This window comes from Podarcis raffonei, chromosome 10 (assembly GCF_027172205.1).
Source record: "Podarcis raffonei isolate rPodRaf1 chromosome 10, rPodRaf1.pri, whole genome shotgun sequence".
NCBI classification, from domain to species: domain Eukaryota; kingdom Metazoa; phylum Chordata; class Lepidosauria; order Squamata; family Lacertidae; genus Podarcis; species Podarcis raffonei.
Genome location: NC_070611.1, coordinates 75,575,748 through 75,594,740, shown reverse-complemented (window position 1 = coordinate 75,594,740; position 18,993 = coordinate 75,575,748). Strand labels below are relative to the sequence as shown.

Genomic DNA, 18,993 nt, shown 5'->3' with positions numbered 1-18,993 from the left:
GAAACTTGCGGGACCAGAGACTTACAGAAGATTGGAAGAAATAAACGAATTATTTGAAGAGCAGCTGTAATCAACAAATTACGCTAGTAGGGCTACAAGAAGTTTTGTAAGGAGAAATACATGAAATATTGCAAAGAAGAGAGACATTAGTTATGAGATTTAAATGTAATAGTGAAAATAAGAAATGTAAATTAAGTAAATAGATTGGAGAATTTTCAGATGTGATGGATGGAAGTAAAAAAAAAAATTGTGCAAGATGTAAAAGTATGTTTAATTATTGTTGAAAATGATATGTTGAAAAACTAATAATTTTTTTTTATAAAATAAATGAAGTCCAAGAGATGACAGCAGGCCAGCCATGTGGCATTCACAGGCACAGGGGAGACGGAATTCAGGCCCTTTGGCTAACAGCCCTTGGAAGCCTTATTGCCCAGGAATCGTCTAATCCTCCTTCGAAGTTCCAAAGTCTAACGGAATGCAGTGCGAAGAAGGGTTTTCTTTTGTCTGCCCCCGACAGCCTTGTGCACCCCATAGAGCCCCCAAAGCCCATGTTAGGCTGGCAGGGGTTTGCCAGGAGGTCCCTGGAGGCTGACCCTGTCGAGTGCTTGGTCTGCACACCTGCCAGAGGTCAGCTCTGCAGGTACAATTTATCCCTGCTAGGAAGCTTTGCAAATTAGAATATCGGAAGAGCCTGCCGGTTTAGGCCCTTGGCCCATCTAGTCCAGCACCCTGGCTGACCAGATGCCCCCGAGGGAAGCCCAGGAGCAGGATCTGAGCGCAAGAGGAACCCTCTCCCCTCCTGCATTTTCCAGCCATTGGTATTCAGCAGCATTGGGAAGGGACCACGAGTGCCATCTAGTCCAACCCCCTGGTAAGCAGGAATCCTTTGCCAACGAAGGGACTCGAACCCATAACCTAGAGTTTAAGAGTCTCACGCTCCAACCACCTTCTCCTCTATGCATTTTTCTAATCCTCTTTCAAAGGCATCCAAGTCGGCCCTCCCTGCCTCCTTTTGCAGAGAGTTCCGCAGTTTAAGAATGATTTTTCCCAACATTCGGCTTCATGGAACGCCCACAAGTTTTAGTCTTTGGAGAGGCAGAGAAAAGCCTCTTTCCGCACTCTCCAAGCCGTGCAGGATCTTACAAACTTCGATCACGTCGCCTCTTCTTTGCCTTTGCTCTGAACGAAAAAGTCCCCAGAGGAGGAGCTCGGAGCTGTCCTGTCGACGCGGCTCCTCTCTGAAGCTGCCATAGCCCTGTCCTCAGCGCAGCATCTCCCACAGGCTAAAATCCACACCCAGGCGCTCTGCTCCATCGCAGTCAGCCCTGGGGCATCACCCTGCACTCTTCTCTCCAGCGCTGAGGCCCCAGGGAGGCTTCCGACTCTCCAGCAATGTGGGCCAACTGGTCTGACCCCACTGGCCACCCACGCTGGTGCGTCTCCCTCCTGCTCCGGAGCAAGCAGCTTCCGGTGCAGCGGATCTCTCTGAGGTCCTGGGCCTTGCAGCCCCTCTGCAGGATCTTGGGAAGGCGGTCCGGGGTCCCCTGGATCTGGTCCTGAGCCACATTGACCCCTGGGCCGGCCCGTTCCACAAGGGGTTGTGCGTTGCATGGTGTCTCCTTCTCTCTCTCTCTCTCCCTGCTCTCTTGGTAGGGCTTCATCCAGTGCACCTTCCGACACCTCAGGCCTCTCCTTGGAAGTGTGGGTAGCTACTTGTGGGCCACCCCACGTGACGTGGGTCACCGAGGCTGCTTTCCTGATAGGCCCTAGGGCGGCCGGATGGTGGGATGTACGAGGAGGGCAGTTGACGGCCCCCAGAGCCACCCCAAAGATGGGGGCATGAGAGCCAGTTCCTAGGAAGGGGGCATGAGAGCCAGGCTGGGCTGGGTGCCAGGGGGAGAAGCAGGAGACCTGGAGGAGAGAGGGGCAGAGAGGGGCCAAGGCTGGGGTGTTTTGGGGGGCGCGCGCTCTGCACTCACCTTTCTTCCGAACAATGTCCTCCGACTCTGGCTTGCGGCTGACAGAGACCACTTTCATCACCAGGTGGTTTCCCCCCTGGCGGATCAAAGACACCACCTGCTTGTGCCCAACCTTCACCACGTTCACACCGTTCACCTGGGGAGGGAAGGAAGCAACAGTGAGGAGGAGGAGGAAGCTGGGGGCCTGTTTTGTAGACTTGTGAGGGACCCCCAAAGGTCATCCAGTCCAGCCCGCCGCTTGGGAAACAAAAGGTCCAGCAAGATGGGAGAGGAGGTGGCCAGGATTATTATTATTATTCATTTCATTTCTATACTTTTTTATATTTTTTAAGAAAAACTTCAAAGCGGTTCACAGCATACTAAAACATCAACCAAACAATCCAGAATCAAAAATTTCTGAAGAAAGGCAAATATACAGTCAAAGCAACATAATTAATGGAAAACTAAAAATATTACCTTAAAAGATTTCAAAATAAAACATTACAAAGGAGGCCAACTACAGAATACATATTTAACAGAAACGAAGTTAACAAACAAAAAATCTTAAACATTTCAACCCCCCCCCAAAAAAACTATTGCTAAAGTGAAGTCAAATATAAAATGCATATTTAAAGCAGCATAATTAACAAGAGAATAACGGCTGTTTGGCAGGCACAAAAAGACGGGGCAAAATAATCCTATATATATATATATAAATAAATATTAAAGGAGTGAGGGGGGAAGTCGACCAGCTCATACGAGCAAAAATTTATTGTGAGTAATATGGATGTTGTTTATATATTATGAAGTGTAAACTTAATAAAATAGTAATCCAATATTTAGGACAAAGCGCCACTTTTTGCCCCATTAATAGTCCTCCCTCCCCCACTCCTCGATGTTCCAGGAGCGGCCGTTTGCTTGAGAAGCTTCTGCTCATTTTGGGGAATAACTGTTTACAGGTGGAACAGACGGGAAGCAGGTGCTCAGGGAGGGTGGTGTGAGGGCCAAATACAGCACCAGGCCCCCCCCAGGACCCCCCCCCCTTGCCAGACTGCTCAGACTTCTTTCTCCATCCATAGAATCATAGAATCATAGAATCATAGAGTTGGAAGAGACCACAAGGGCCATCGAGTCCAACCCCCTGCCAAGCAGGAAACACCATCAGAGCACTCCTGACATATGGTTGTCAAGCCTCTGCTTAAAGACCTCCAAAGAAGGAGACTCCACCACACTCCTTGGCAGCAAATTCCACTGTCAAACAGCTCTTACTGTCAGGAAGTTCTTCCTAATGTTTAGGTGGAATCTTCTTTCCTGCAGTTTGGATCCATTGCTCCATGTCCGCTTCTCTGGAGCAGCAGAAAACAACCTTTCTCCCTCCTCTATGTGACATCCTTTTATATATTTGAACATGGCTATCATATCACCCCTTAACCTCCTCTTCTCCAGGCTAAACATGCCCAGCTCCCTTAGCCGTTCCTCATAAGGCATCGTTTCCAGGCCTTTGACCATTTTGGTTGCCCTCCTCTGGACACGTTCCAGTTTGTCAGTGTCCTTCTTGAACTGTGGTGCCCAGAACTGGACACAGTACTCCAGGTGAGGTCTGACCAGAGCAGAATACAGTGGCACTATTACTTCCCTTGATCTAGATGCTATACTCCTATTGATGCAGCCCAGAATTGCATCCAAACTCAGGAGGTTTCTTCCCTGCTCCAACACCCCCCCTAAAAAAATCTTTTTTTGTCCCACACTCTCAGGCCTAAAGACAGGGACAGCCGAATCTCTTGTTTTTTTGTTCCACCCAGTTGTTTTCATTAATACAGTCATACCTCGTGTTGCGTTTGCTTCAGGTTGCGCATTTTCAAGTTGTGTCCTGTGGCAACCCGGAAAGGGTTACTTCCGGGTTTCACCACTCATGCATGCGCAGACAAGCAGAATGACACCACACGCATGCACAGAGGCGTCGAATTGTGACCTGTGCACGCACAGACACGGGTTGCATTCTTTTCAGGTTGCAAATGGGCCTCTGGAATGGATTCTGTTCACAACCAGAGGTACCACTGTATATGCATCTTTTTCGCACACTGGAGAACCGCGTCACAAAATTCAATTTCAAAGGATCGCTGCTGCCTCTGTGCTTGTGTGTTGGTTCAAAAGATGCAAGTTAGGCAGTTTCACAAGAAAATTCAAACAAAATCAAACTTCTCCTCTGTCCCTATGCCTAACCCTGCTCAATGGTTTAAAAAAATGGCTTCAAGTGACAAGGAAGGAGATTCCGACTGAACAACTGGAAGAAATTTCTGACTGCAAGAGCCGTTTTACAGTGGAATGGTCTCCTTTGGGAGATGGTGGACTCTCCTTCCTTGGAGGTTTTTAAGCAGAGAATGGATGGCCGACTGTCATGGATGCTCTAGCTGAGATACATGCATTCCAGGGGTTGGACTAGATCAATGTCCCTTCCAACTCTACAGTTCTGTCGTTGTTTAGTTGTGCCCGACTCTTCGTGACCCCCTGGACCAGAGCACGCCGTGCCCTCCTGTCTTCCACTGCCTCCCGCAGTTTGGTCAAACTCATGCTGGTAACTTCAAGAACACTATCCAACCATCTCGTCCTCTGTCCTTCTCCTTGTGCCCTCCATCTTTCCCAACATCCAGGTCTTTTCCAGGGTCTTCTCATGAGGTGGCCAAAGTATTGGAGCCTCAGCTTCAGGATCTGTCCTTCCAGTGAGCACTCAGGACTGATTTTCTTCAGAATGGAGAGGTTTGATCTTCTTGCAGTCCATGGGACTCTCCAGAGTCTCCTCCAGCACCATAACTCAAAAGCATCCATTCTTCGGCAATCAGCCTTCTTTATGGTCCAGCTCTCACTTCCATACATCACTACTGGGGAAATCATAGCTTTAACGATAAGGACCTTTGCCTACAGTTCCATGATTCTATTATTCTAAACAGCAAACATATTTAAATTCATCCAGGAGCAGCTTGGGAGGTGAGGAGCTCATGCACATCTGTATTCTAAGTTTCAAATGAGAAACACTGGCAGGAGGATGATAATCTGGAACACCGTTTATAAAGCAGTAGAATCACAGACTTGAAGAGCTGGAAGGCACCCAAGGATCATCTAGTCCAACCCGCTACACTGCAGGAAATCTGGTTGACTACTGTGAGGACAGAGTGCTGTACCAGATGGGCCCCCTTTGGCCTGATGCAGCAGCCAATCTCTTCCTATGTACTTAGCAAGGCTGGAGCTTCAGTTGGGAGTAAGGCACCACTTTCCCCCTCCTTTTTAAAAACTTTGGGTCCTTTGCTGTTGACCTGCCTCTTACCCTAATGCCCAGCATGACCGAGGAAACCTGTTTTCTTCAGCGTTCCTTATTATTTGCTTGCACAAAGTTTGCGGGGAGGCTAGATGGCATTCCTTCTGGTGGCTTGCAGGTGATTCAGATGACCTTGTGCTGAGCAGCAGTTCTTTCGCACTTCCCACCGCAATTCCCCTTCATTGCAAAAAGTCCCACCTTTGAGGGATGTGAGCATGTTGCGCAAAGAGCTCCAAGCCAATGTTTAACTGCATAGCCTAAATTTGCAGGCATATAACTGAATCCCACCCCCCACAAAAGTGGCAGCGTGGAAGTTTCCCTTGTTCTACCACCCTAAATAAACCTAATCTCTTCTTCCAATGTGATTGCCACATTCTTCGTTCCATAAGACGCACCTGACCATAAGACGCACCTAGTTTTTAGAGGAGGAAAGCAAGAAAAAAATATATATTCTGAACAAAACAGTGGATGTATGATTTTTGTGGTTCATGGTGTGGCCACAGACATGTGATTTTATGGTGAGTTTGGGGTAGGCCAATGCAAAAATCCTGAGGATCCATATGGATCCGTGCTTTGTAACCATGTTTTCGCGCCATTGCGGCCCCACAAAACAGTGGATGAGTGGTTTTTTGGGTGCAGACTGTAGCTATGGACATGCTATGGGATCTGATGGTGAATTTGGGGTGACCCAATGCAAAAATCCTGAGGATCCATGTGCTTTTACCTCCCTCCTCCCATGCAGCCTCCTTTATCGCTAGCATCCTTTATCTCCCTCCTGATCACTTGCCTCCTGATCGCTCAGCAGCTTCGTTTCAACACCCCCTTCCCTCTTTCTTAAAAAAAAAAAAAAAAGGACGATCTGCTTTTTGCCCCTGGGCAATTCAGCTCCAGGGACCATGCATTCACTCCATAAGATGCACAGACATTTCTCCTTACTTTTCAGGAGGAAAAAAGTGTGTCTTATGGAGCAAAAAATACGGTAGATTCTTGTCTAATTAAGAGTCCTGCATGTTGATGGCAGTGTGGCTTCTGGGACGTGGCTCCGGAAGTCTGAGCCTTAGAATGCCCTTTTAACCAGAGGAGAAACTGAGGCAGGCCTGGTGGCAGCTGCGGACTAAGGGGGCTGCTCACTATGTCTCTGCACCAGCTGCTCCAGTGCTCAGAGCCAGCTGGGCTCAGTGGTGCCATGCCAGTCCCAGAGTCTAGCAGCTAGGTACCACCTAGCCAGATGAACCTTCCCAAAGCACACCTGAGCCCTGAAGGCCGCAGCGTCTGAGACAGAGGTGGGCTTGCGGTGAGTCAACGCTTCTGAAACAAAAGCTGTTTGCTTCAAATGCCTGCTTCTCCCAATGACATCCTTCAGCTTCCTTTCTCTCCCCAGTCAGAAAACTGAAATGTTGGTTCAAAATAGAAAATCTTGCTCAAAAGTGTTGAATGTCATTCCTCTTAATTAGACTTGCAAAAATAGCCGGTTTTGCACACTGAAAAGAAGGCATCAGCAGCAGCAGCAATAGCAACAAAAGATGAAATTTAATGAAAGGCGCTTGGACAAAAATCACTTGGGGGGTCTCTTTAGGGTCTCCCCAGATATGCTGGAGTTCTGCCAGCCGGGGTGGCAAGGTGGAGACCAAACCGTCCTGGCAGATCCCTCAACTCTGACATAAGAGCATAAGAAGAACCATCTAGAACAGGTCCATCGAGTTCAGCATCCTGATCTCACAGTGGCCAACCAGATGCCATTATGGGGAACTCACAAGCAGGATTCGAGCACAAGAGCAACTCTCCCCTCCTGTGGTTTCCACCAACTAGGATTCCAAAGCATGGCTGCCTTGAACCATGGCCGCAGAGTCAAACCTCCTCCAATAATTGCATCATGGACATGTTGCAGAATACTGCACAACAACAAAAATGCTAGCCTGGTCCCCACACCTCCTAATACTGAACCTAAAGATTATCTCCCACTTGGACTACTGCAATGCGCTCTACATGGGGCTACCTTTGGAGGTGACCCGGAAACTGCAACTAATCCAGAATATGGCAGCTAGATTGGTGACTGGGAGCAGCCACCGAGACCACATAACACCGGTCTTGAAAGACTTACATTGGCTCCCAGGATGTTTCCAAGCACAATTCAAAGTGCTGGTGCTGACCTTGAAAGCCCTAAACGGCCTCAGCCCAGTATCCCTGAAGGAGCGTCTCCACCCCCATCATCCAACCCGGACACTGAGGTCCAGCGCCGAGGGCCTTCTGGCGGTTCCCTCCCTGAAAGAAGTGAGGTTACAGGGAACCAGGCAGAGGGCCTTCTCGGTGGTGGCATCCATCCTGTGGAATGCCCTCCTGTCAGATATCAAAGAGATAAACAACTACCTGACCTTTAGAAGACATCTGAAGGCTGTCTTTAGGGAAGCTTTTAATATTTGATGAATCATTGTATTTTAATATTCCGCTGAAAGCCGCCCAGACTGGCTGGGAAAACCCAGCTAGATGGGTGGGGTATAAATTATTATTATTATTATTATTATTATTATTATTATTATTATTATTCAGCCAAATTGTGTGGCAGGAGACTCAAGAGAAACGAAAGGGAGTTCTTCACAAAGCACATGCTTAAGCTATGGCGCTCCCTAGCACATGATGGTGGGACAGCCACTGGCTTTGGCGACTTTTTAGATTAGAGAAAAGGTGAGTAAAGAGGCGACACAACAGAAGTTTATAAAATTATGCCTGGCATGGAGAAAGCAGCTTGAACAACCCTTCTCTTTTAACACTGGAATTGGTAGACGGCCACTGAAGATGAATGTTGGAAGATTCAGGACAGATAAAAAGAAAGGACTTCTTTATGAAGCTCATAGTTAAACTGTGGAACTCCCTGCCACAGGAGACTGGGATGGCTGCCAACTTGAATGACTTTAAAGAGGATTGGGCAAATTCATGGAGGAGGAGAGGGCTCTGGGTGGCTAATTGCCACAATGGTTATGCTCCGAAGAGGGAAAGCCAGTGCTCAGTTACTTCCCCATTTGCCCAACCCAGGGTTGTGGCCAGCGCCATGTCTGAACAGGCTCACCAGGATGTCATTCCAGAGAACCAGTCTTCCTTCTTTTTCTAGGGATGATGGTTCAAAAGGACCGCCTGCTGTGCTAGAAGCCACATTACATGTCACAGATAAACAGCAAAATTCTTGAGCTCTGAGGCTGCTCTGCAGTGGCCTTCGCTTGAACAAATGCAAAATTAATCTTCATTCAAAAATTAATCTTTTATCTGGTCAATGGTGAAGACGTTTCTTCGCAGCCCTTTGCTTTTGTAGCGCTGTGCTAATAGCTCTGTCGCTGATCCAGAAACAAGTTTTCTGGGAGCGATGAGGAGCCCTCTTATCAAAAAGAGGAGCAGCAGGAAGACAATTCCAGATTTTGCCCTCTGCCCCGAAATATAAAGTTGCTTTCCGAGAATGCAGCCCCTCTGATGGACTCCTTGGAGGCTGCCTTTGTGAATGTCATGTGTGATCAAGTTGAGATTCCTGCATTGCAGGGGGGTTGGACTAGATGACCCTCAGAGTCCCTTCCAAAACGGCAATGCTGTGATTCTATGAATTGGCCAACTCTGAAGATGCAGCAGGAGAGGAACTTAACTGTGCCTAGCCAGAGGGAAAACTCAAAGGGAGATTTCCCAGTGCTCAAACCTGGATGGAAGTTCTAGGTGTCTGGTGATGAAGAGGCCATGCCAAAGCACACAGAAGCTCTCCTCTCTCCAGCACATCATCATCATCATCATCATCATCATCATTTATTATTCATACCCCAACCATCTGGCTGAGTTTCCCCAGCCACTCTGGGCAACTCCCAACAGAATATTAAAAACACAATAAAACGTCAAACATTAAAAACTTCCCTAAACAGGGCTGCCTTCAGATGTCTTCTAAAAGTCAGGTAGTTGTTTATTTCCTTGACATCTGATGGGAGGGCGTTCCACAGGAGGGAGCCACCACCGAGAAGGCCCTCTGCCTGGTTCCCAGCAACTTCACTTCTTGCAGGGAGGGAACCGCCAGAAGGCACTTAGATCTGGACCTCAGTGTCTGGGCTGAACGATGGGGGTGGAGATGCTCCTTCAGGTATACTGGACCAAGGTCAAGTAATAGGGGGAAATCGCATTACCTTGACACTAGCTGCTATGTGCAGAGCAAAGGTACAAAATAATAATAATGAGGGTTACCAATGACTACTAGCCAAGATGGCTGTGCTTCCGTGGTCGGAGGCAGAAATGCTTCCGAATATCAGTTGCTCGAAAACACAGGAGGAAAGAAGACTTGTGTTTGGGTCGTCATAGAGGGGGCACCTCCTAGCCTTGGGGGCACCTCAGTTGTGCCTGCTGTTCTTTCTGGGAAAGCCACTTCTGCCTTAGGGAGGAGGTGGGGTTGCAGGCTTCACGGCCCCTCCACGTACCCAGGGGTGGGAGGCCAGCCCCTGCACGACTGGGGGACTCCCAGCTGTGTCACCCTCTGGCTGGCCAGTTGGGATGCTCTGGGGGTGTGGCCTGCCCTATTTAAGGCAGGACGCAGCCGGGGATCTCCCTCTTTGCCCGCCTGCCAGCTTTTCCTGTTTTTCCCACCCTTCCACCCTATAAGGTTTTCATTCCTTGACCTTGCTATGGACCTAGGTTGGCCGCCATTGAGGGGCCTGGTAGGAATTTTTCCACTTGGCAAATTGGCACCAGCCACTTGGTTTTCACCTAAAGGTAAAGGTAAAGGGACCCCTGACCAATAGGTCCAGTTGTGGAAGACTCTGCGGTTGCAGCGCTCATCTCGCTTTATTGGCCATGGGAGCCGGCGTACAGCTTCCGGGTCATGTGGCCAGCATGACTAAGCCGCTTCTGGCGAACCAGAGCAGCGCATGGAAACACCGTTTACCTTCCCACCAGAGCGGTGCCTATTTATCTACTTGCACTTTGACGTGATTTGGAACTGCTAGGTTGGCAGGAGCAGGGACCGAGCAACGGGAGCTCATCCTGTCGCGGGGATTCGAACCACTGACCTTCTGATGGGCAAGTCCTAGGCTCTGTGGTTTAACCCACAGCGCCACCTGGGCCTGGTAGAAATTTTTCCACTTGGTAAATTGGCACCAGCCACTTGGTTTTTGCCTACCTCGTAGCAAATCGTCACAACTTTCTGGGTATTGGCGGTTAGGCATTGGAAAAGTTCTGTAGATGGAAAAGGGGAGGTAATGCCATCATATTGAAGGGTAGTCCGGTAAAGGATTCTGGGGGGGTGGCCCTGTCTGAAGCCTAGGGAGGTGAGGGCCTAAGGCACGCCCCCTATCAGTGACCCCGGGGGGCTCCTAGTTGATGTGCATCAGCAGGACTCCCCCTACTGGTGGTTAACCCTTCCCGGACTTCAAGCAGACGGGCTGGAGTCAGATATACCGTATTTTTTGCTCTATAAGACTCACTTCTTCCCCTCCTAAAAAGTAAGGGGAAATGTGTGTGTGTGTTATGGAGTGAATGCAGGCTGTGCAGCTATCCCAGAAGCCAGAACAGCAAGAGGGATTGCTGTTTTCACTGCACAGCGATCCCTCTTGCTGGTCTGGCTTCTGGGATTCAGAATATTTTTTTTCTTGTTTTCCCCCTCCAAAAACAAGGTGCGTCTTGTGGTCTGGTGCATCTTATAGAGCGAAAAATACGGTAGTCGGTTAGGTCCAATGCCTAAGCCAATACCGCTCATCACCTGTAACCAATGAAGTTGTGGCCTTTTTCAGCCCATTAACTTTAATAATTGTGTCATGGGCCATTATTTCTGTCTGGGGGGCGGAGCGGGAACTCGCCACACAACTGAACCCCAGGCCTTCTCCATGCATGACCCACAGACCTTAGCTGCAGGAGGACAGGGCTGGAGGAAGACCTTTTCTTCATGCACCAAAATGCACAAGTTTCCTGCTCCACCAGATCCAGGCGTGCCTCCCCTGGACTTTGCCTTTGCGCATCCCACCAGCTGGGAAACATGAGTCTCCCTCTCGCCAGCCGCTCCCTGGCTGCTGTTGAGTAATGCGTGAAATACGGCCACACTTCTGGGATTCGGCTGGTGGTATCGCTAGTGACAAACGGCACCATAAAACGCCGTTCGTCTTCACCGCTGCCAACTGCCTTAAAACAAAAGCAAGCGCAGACCGTGCATCTATTGCAAGTTCATCTCTTATTGCCAGCTGCCTTGGGAGGCCCTGTTGCAAAGGAGGCAGGCAGCAAGGATGGATTTTAAATAAACGTTATCAGACCAGCTCCTTCTGCCCTTTTGTGACCTTTCTTCCTATGATGCATTTGCTTACTCCGGAGGCTGAAGCTTCCTCCCTCTGCCCAGTGCCAAAGCACCCCACAACTCATTGGCAAAGGGCATAGCAAGCCCCCTCTCACCACCCCATAGGGGCAAGAAAATGTGTAGCTGGACCAAGGGTCAAGGCTGGTGCAAGAAGAGGGCAGAGGGAAGGGTCTGCTTTTTAAACTGCCCGAAAAGATGCTCACCTTTTCCTTCGATTGCGAAAGGGGTTTGCAATGGCTATGATGACGACATCTCACAATACAGTGGTACCTTGGTTCTCAAACTTAATCCATTCCAAAACCAAAGCGTTCCAAAACCAAGGCACACATTCCCATAGAAAGTAATGCAAAATGGATTAATCCGTTTCAGACTTTTAAAAACAACCCCTTAAAAAAAGCCGTTTAACATGAATTTTACTCTTTAATGAGACTGTTGATTCATAAAATAAAAGCATATTGATTCATAAAATGAAAGCAATAATCAATGTACTATCCTATAAAATAAATAAGAGAGCAAAAACAAAAGTGCCAAACTTAATCTGTTCTGGAAGTCCGTTTGACTTCTGAAATGTTCGAAAACCAAGGCGCACCTTCTGATTGGTGCAAGCGCCCTGGAAACAATTGCCGACAACCGCAGAAGACGTTCAACTTCCAAAAAATGTTTGAAAACCAGAACACTTACTTCCAGGTTTTTGGTGTTTGGGAACTAAGGTGTTTGAGTACCGAGGCATTTGAGAACCAAGGTACCACTGTACCTACTGCTGTTAAATATTTGTACACGGCATTCTTAAAAACACAAACTCATGCATTAAGGACTCAAAACAACCACTTGCCAAATCCTAAAACAAGAAATGTAACAACAAAAAGTTTTAAAATCTGCAATAGACAGAGCAGCAAGGTTCCAACACTGCGAGCCTTTCTCAACAACAGGACATTCTGGAGTACCCTAATGCTAGCGCATTGATTCATGGATGAGACTCCACTTGCAATGGACAAGCATGGCGACACCTATGGAAGATTTTCATAGAACTGTACAGTGGTGCCTCGCAAGACGAACGCCTCGCAAAACGAAAAACTCGCAAGACGAAAGAGTTTTCCGTTTTTGAGTCGTTCCGCAAGACGAATTTCCCTATGGGCTTGCTTCGCAATATATTGCGAAATATTGCTGGCTCCCTCTTCCATGTGACAGCCCTGGAGACATCTGAAGGTGGCTCTCATATCTCCTCTTTTCCAGTTAAGCATACCCAAATCCCTCAACCGTTCCCCATATGGCTTGATTTCCAGACCCTTGATCATCTTGGTTGCCCTCCTCTCCACATCTTCCAGCTTATCAACATCCTTCTTAAATTGTGGAGCCCAGAATTGGATGCAGAACTCTTGACCAAGGCAGAACAGAGCAGTACAATGACTTCCCTTGACCTGGACACTAGACCTCTGTTGATGCAGCCTAGAATAGCATTAGCCTTTTTTGCTGCTGCATCACACTGTGGACTCGTGTTCAGCTTGTGGTCTACTAAGACCCCGAGATCCTTTTCACATGCACTGCTAGTAAGCCCATTGTCTCCCATCTCATATTTGTGCAGCTGTTTCTTCCTGCCTAAGTGCAGAAGCTTACAACTGTGCATTTGTCTTGTAAACAGAAGCTTTTTTCCACCCGACTCCTTAAATTACAAAACAGGAGCCTTCTCCATTGTGGCAGCACGACTGAACAAACTTGATGCTTCAGGAAATCTGGAATTTGGCCTCAAGGACAGAGAACAGCAGAGCACATTGGCCTGATCGCACGTAAGCGTCATCCAAACTGTGACTTGCCATGAAGAAGAAGGCATGCTGGCGCCCAGAGAGAAATGGCGGCAGCTGTCACTCATTCCCCACTTCTGGTGCTGCAGTATCAATAGCTAAGCCGTGGTTTGTCAAAGAACCAATGGACTTCAGAGTTGGAAGAGTCCCTAAGGACCGTCTAGTCCAGGGATAGCCAACTTCCAAGAGACTGCAATCTACTCACACATTAAAAAACTGGCAGTGATCTACCCCATTTTCTGGGGGTTCAGGTCAAAGTTGTCGAGCTTTTCTTAGGGGACGAAAAACCGCTCACTGACAGATGGCTAATGAAACTGTCAGCGAGGCCTCCGTCTTTCGTTCTAGTGATCTAGAGGGTGGGGTGAGGGGGTGAGGCCGGATGGAGGAGCCAGCGATCGAACGTGATCTACCTACTGTATTTTTCGCTCTGTAAGAAGCACCAGACCACAAGACACACCTAGTTTTTTGAGGAGGAAAACGGGGGGGGGGGGAGAATCTGAATCCCAGAAGCCAGAACAGCAAGAAGGATCGAAGCGATCCTTCTTGCTGTTCTGGCTTCTGGGATAGCTGCGCAGCCTGCATTTGTTCCCTAAGACGCACACACATTTCCCCTTATTTTTAGGAGGGAAAAAGTGAGTCTTATACAGCAAAAAATACGGTAATTTTCCCAGGGATCGACCAGCGGTTTGCCTCCCCCAAACAAGGCATGAGCGGCAAAGCACACCTTGGTTGCAGGTGGTGGTTTGTTTGGAGCAAGGCAGCTTCAGGTTTGCCTGTAACATGAAGCCAGACCCTGGCTTGGCTCCCAGTAAAAAGGTAAAAAAGGGTAAAGGACCCCTGGACGGTTAAGTCCAGTCAAGGAGACTATGGTGTTGCTGACCTTTAAAGCCCTAAACTGCCTCGGTCCGGTATACCTGAAGGAGCGTCTCCACCCCCATTGTTCAGCCCGGACGCTGAGGTCCAGCGCTGAGGGCCTTCTGGCGGTTCCCTCCCTGCAAGAAGCCAAGTTACAGGGAACCAGGCAGAACCAAAACCCGCCCTGTGGAATGCCCTTCCACCAGATGTCCAAGAGACAAACGACCAGACTTTTAGAAGACATCTGAAGGCAGCCTTATTTAGGGAAGCTTTTAATGTTAAATAGGTTTTGTATTTTTATATTCTGCTGGAAGCCACCCAAAGTGGCTGGGGAAACCCAGCCAGATGGGCAGGGTATAAATAAATTATTATTATTATTATTATTATTATTATTATTATTATTATTATTAATATTATTGGGTTGCGGCACTCATCTCACTTCAGGCCGAGGGAGCTGGCGTTTGTCCACAGACAGCTTTCCAAGTCATGTGGCCAGCAGGACTAAACCGCTTCTGGTGCAGTGGAACACCGTGATGGAAACCAGAGCACACGGAAACGCTGTTTACCTTCCCGCTGGAGTGGTACCTATTTATCTACTTGCACTTTGACGTGCTTTCGAACTGCTAGGCTGGCAGGAGCTGGGACAGAGCAACGGGAGCTCACCCTGTGGTGTGGATTCGAACTGCCGACCTTCCGATTGGCAAGCCCAAGAGGCTCAGTGGTTTAGACCACAGCACCACCCGCTCCCCTTTAGCTCCCAGTACTGCAGCGTCAAGACCAATGCAGAAGGCAAGTGGCTATTACTGGCCCTCTTGGTACCAGCACGTTTACACATTTACAGGAAATTTTACTTTAGTTTGGTTTACACTGACATAAAAACCAGGCACTTCTGCAAAAAACAGCAACCCTGGAGGGACTGTGGACCGCAGGGATCAGGCAGGAGCAATGCGAGAGAGCAGTTGATCCCCAAGCAACCAGCATGCGAGACGTAAGAAGGCACCCTGCGCTGATGTTTCTGATACAACCAGTGGGGTGTAGTGCTCAGCGTGTCAGACTAGGACCTGTGAAACTGGGGTTCAAATCCCCATTCAGGCCCTGGGTGACCTTGGGCCAGTCCTCATCTCTCAGCCTAGCCTACCTCACAGGGCTGTCGTGAGAACAAAACGAGGATGAGAACCATTTACTCCACTCTTTGCTCCTTGGGGGGGAAAGGTGGCATAGAAATTGTGATATGAATTTTATGGTCTTAGATATATGGTAATGTTCATAAGTGTACCAACCAAGCACATACATAGATCAGCACAGGAAGGCAAACCTGGAACCATTTTGATTCCTAAACTGCCTAAATCTTTTCTCTGCAAGGTCAAAATGGAAAAGCCTCCCCATTGTCTTTTCCTTCACAAATCCTGTCTTAGGGTATGCCTGTGTTTGAATAGGGTGTGAGCCTGTGACCTGGTCCAGGAACTAAGTATTTATCACTACAAAAGAATGGCCAGGCTCCCCAGGCAATCCAATCAAGTAACCTGCCAGACAGGAGATAAACAACAACAGGAGATAAACAATATTCAAATTTCTGTTTTAGACCGCCTTTTCTGTGATGTAGGTGTGATGTATCAGAGGGGTGGTCTTAGGTTACACCCCTTCTGTGATGCATGTATGATGTTTCTGGGGGTGGTCTTGATCTACAGGGTGGCAATTTCAAAAGTTTTTATAAGACCTTGCACACCATTTTTCGGAGTCCTTCCTCTCTCCTGCAAGTGAGGGGAGCACCCTGTTGCAACAGATCAATAAAGGCCAAGCCTACAGGCTGCTGTTTTGCTCCAAGTAATCCTGGTTGGTGTCTTTGTTTTTGTCCAAGGGAGCCCTCGGATTTTTCCGTTAACAGAAATGTAACAGAAAAACGCAATAAATAAAGAGTGCCGTTATCTAGGGCAGAGAAGAACCCCAGTTCCCACGGCTGGCAGATTCAACCCTCCTCCTTTGCCGGCCACGCTTTTCCGGGACTCACCTCAATCAGGAAGTCTCCCGTACGAAGTCCTGCTCGCCAGGCCACACCTTCCACGTCCACGGACTCCAGGTATTGGAGAGCCGGGAATGCGGGCGTCGGGGTGAACTCCTCAATCGGAGTCTCCGCTGAAACGAAGAGAGACCCTCGGTCAGAGGGGAGGAAGCTGGGATTTGCACCTCCAAATGTGGGGAGGAGGAGAGACGGGTGCCAGCGAGCAATTCCTGGAGACTGCAAAATGTTCCCAGGCCACAGTTTGCTCAGCTGCCAGGCAGCTTCCTAACCACATTCAAGGCCTACACAAAAGAGAAGGTCTTTTACATTTATTATTTCAATGTTTCCCACTTAAATGGAAGAGGCAGCTGTTGTTAGTGCTATACCTTGGATCTTGAACGCCTTGGCTCCTGAACAAATCAGCTCCTGAACGATCGAAACCCAGAAGGGAGTGTTCCGGTTTCCGAACGTTCTTTTGGAAGCTGAACGTCTGATGGGGCTTCTGTGGCTTCCGATTGGCTGTGGGAGCTTCCTGCAGCCAATCAGAAGTTGCGCTTTGGTTTCCGAATGTTTTGGAAGTCAAACAGACTTCCGGAATGGATTACCCATTCGACTTCCAAGGTACGACTGTAGTATTATCATTATTTCTATTTAGCAAGAATTTTATCATTCATCTTTTATGTGTTTGGGTTGGTTTTTCCTTAAAAAAAAATCAATCAGTATATTTTTATTCTTTGTATTGTGTTTACGATGATTGTGTTGAACATTAAATTGTAAAACCCTATACATTTGCCCAATCCTCTTTGAAAGCCACCCAAGTTCATAACCATCCCTGCCTCTTGTGGAAGGGAGTTCCAAAGTTTAACTATGGACTATAGTAAGGTAGTTTACTGGGAAATGCTATATAATGAAATTAAAAGGATGTTTAAAATAATGTTTGTAAAAAATGTCACAGGAAACGCCCCCCCCCCATCATTCAGTTTGTACAAACTTCACACACACTCACACACGCTACGCTTCTGTTATAAATTCATAGAAAATCAACCATACGTCGGATTTGCACTGTTCCACTTTTATTTTACTCCATGAAGGAAGGACTACAAAATGGGGAAGGTTTGATACAGGGCAGCCATAATCCCTTGACCATACCAGCACATCCACAGGAGCCCTGCCCAGTTGCTATGCCAACCCTGATGGTCCTAGACAGAAGACCATCAAGATCACAAAGAACTTCCATATGGGAGTGGATTCAGCACAGACTGGAACAAAGGACAATGATCAGCTCTTCCCTCTGGGGGCAGGAAACTGCAAACTCCCCTCTGTCACCTGGAAAGTACTCATGGGGAGAGGGAAAGGGGGAACCAGCCAGGTGACAGGACACTCAGGTTACCACCACAACTCCTCCCTCAACCCCTCCTTTCTGTGATGTATGTATGATGTTTCTGGGGGTGGGCTTGACCTAGAGGAGGGGAATTTCAAAAGTCTTTATAAGGTCTTGCACACCATTTTTCTGGGTCCTTCCTCTCTCCTGCGGGTGAGGGGAACACCCTGTTGCAACAGATCAATAAAGACCAAGCCTACAGGCTGCTGTTTTGCTCCAAGTTATCCTGGTTGGTGTCTTTGCTTTTGTCCAAGGGAGCCCTCAGATTTTTCTGTTAACAAAAACAACAACCCAAAGCTTTTCTTTTCGGAATTATAGGGACAGAACTACCTAAACTGTATAGAAACTTATTCATGCATGCTGCTACAGCAGCAAAAATGTTACTCGCGCCAAACTGGAAAGAAGCAGAAGTCCCAGCAAAGGAAGAATGGATACAAAAACTTAGGGAATATGCAGAAATGGCCAAACTTACCGGAAGAAAAATATATCAAGATAACAAACTTTTTATAAAAGAAGGGAAATGGTTTGTTGAATATTTACAGATAAATTGCAAACAGATAAGAACATTGGCAGGGTTGTTGTGATAACCTGCAGTTTTATAAGAGTATATAATTAAAGCAGATGAATAAATGAGCAAATTAAGTTAATTTGGATATGCAGAAGATATTAAAAATAAATTTAAGGAACTGCAGAAAGAGGGGGAAGGAAGTCAAGTTTTGAAGTGTTAAAATGATTGCAAATTTAGTAAAATGTATGAACCTGAAAAGCACAAATAAAATAAAATAAAATAAACTATGCACTGCATGAAGGACTTTTTTTAATCTGTCCTGAACCTTCCAGCATTCGGCTTCATTACATGTCCACAAGTTCTGGTGTTAAAGCATGTTGACAAACGCAGATGTTCTGGAGTCTGTCCAAGGAACACTGACTGTCAGAACCATTTAGACACCCAGCCGATGGCTTCCATCACGGTTTTAAAGAATCCAAAAATGAAACTGTAGCTACTTCGAGGAAAGTATTTAACTTAATTGCTAAAATCTGCCTCCATGGTGGCTGGAAGGTAGCCATGTAGCAAACTTATTTTGGCAAGGGTGGGATTTAGGGGAAATTCAAAGATATTACCGTATTTTTTGCACCATAACACTCACTTTTTTCCTCCTAGAAAGTAAGGGGAAATGTCTGTGCGTGTTATGGAGCGAATGCCTACGGATGGCGGGGGGATCTGCTGCAGTCGTGAGCAGAGGATCCATGGTTCCCCTTCCTTCCCTCCTCCGTGGCTCGCTTTGAAACAGCAAAGCGGGAGAAGAGCCGCTGAGTGGGGAGGAGAGAGGGACAGAGAGCCTGCTTGCTTTAAAGGAGCAAAGCGGGAGAGGAGAGGAGCCTTCTCCTC

At 47.7% G+C, this 18,993-nt stretch overlaps 1 protein-coding gene across 13 annotated transcripts in view; it reads right to left on the bottom strand.

The window, feature by feature from the left end:
• Nucleotides 1–18,993, bottom strand: part of SHANK3 (SH3 and multiple ankyrin repeat domains 3) — a 446,567-nt gene that overhangs the window by 59,445 nt on the left and 368,129 nt on the right. For all 13 annotated transcript variants that reach the window (XR_008332510.1, XR_008332512.1, XR_008332511.1 and 10 more), the window contains 2 exons: nt 16,232–16,356; nt 1,980–2,115 (listed from right to left, as the gene is read on the bottom strand). Coding sequence is in view for 10 of the 13 variants with exons in the window: in XM_053406551.1 (XP_053262526.1) it covers nt 1,980–2,115; nt 16,232–16,356 (261 nt within the window). In the remaining 3 variants the exon portion in view is untranslated. The remainder of the gene's footprint in view (nt 1–1,979; nt 2,116–16,231; nt 16,357–18,993) is intronic.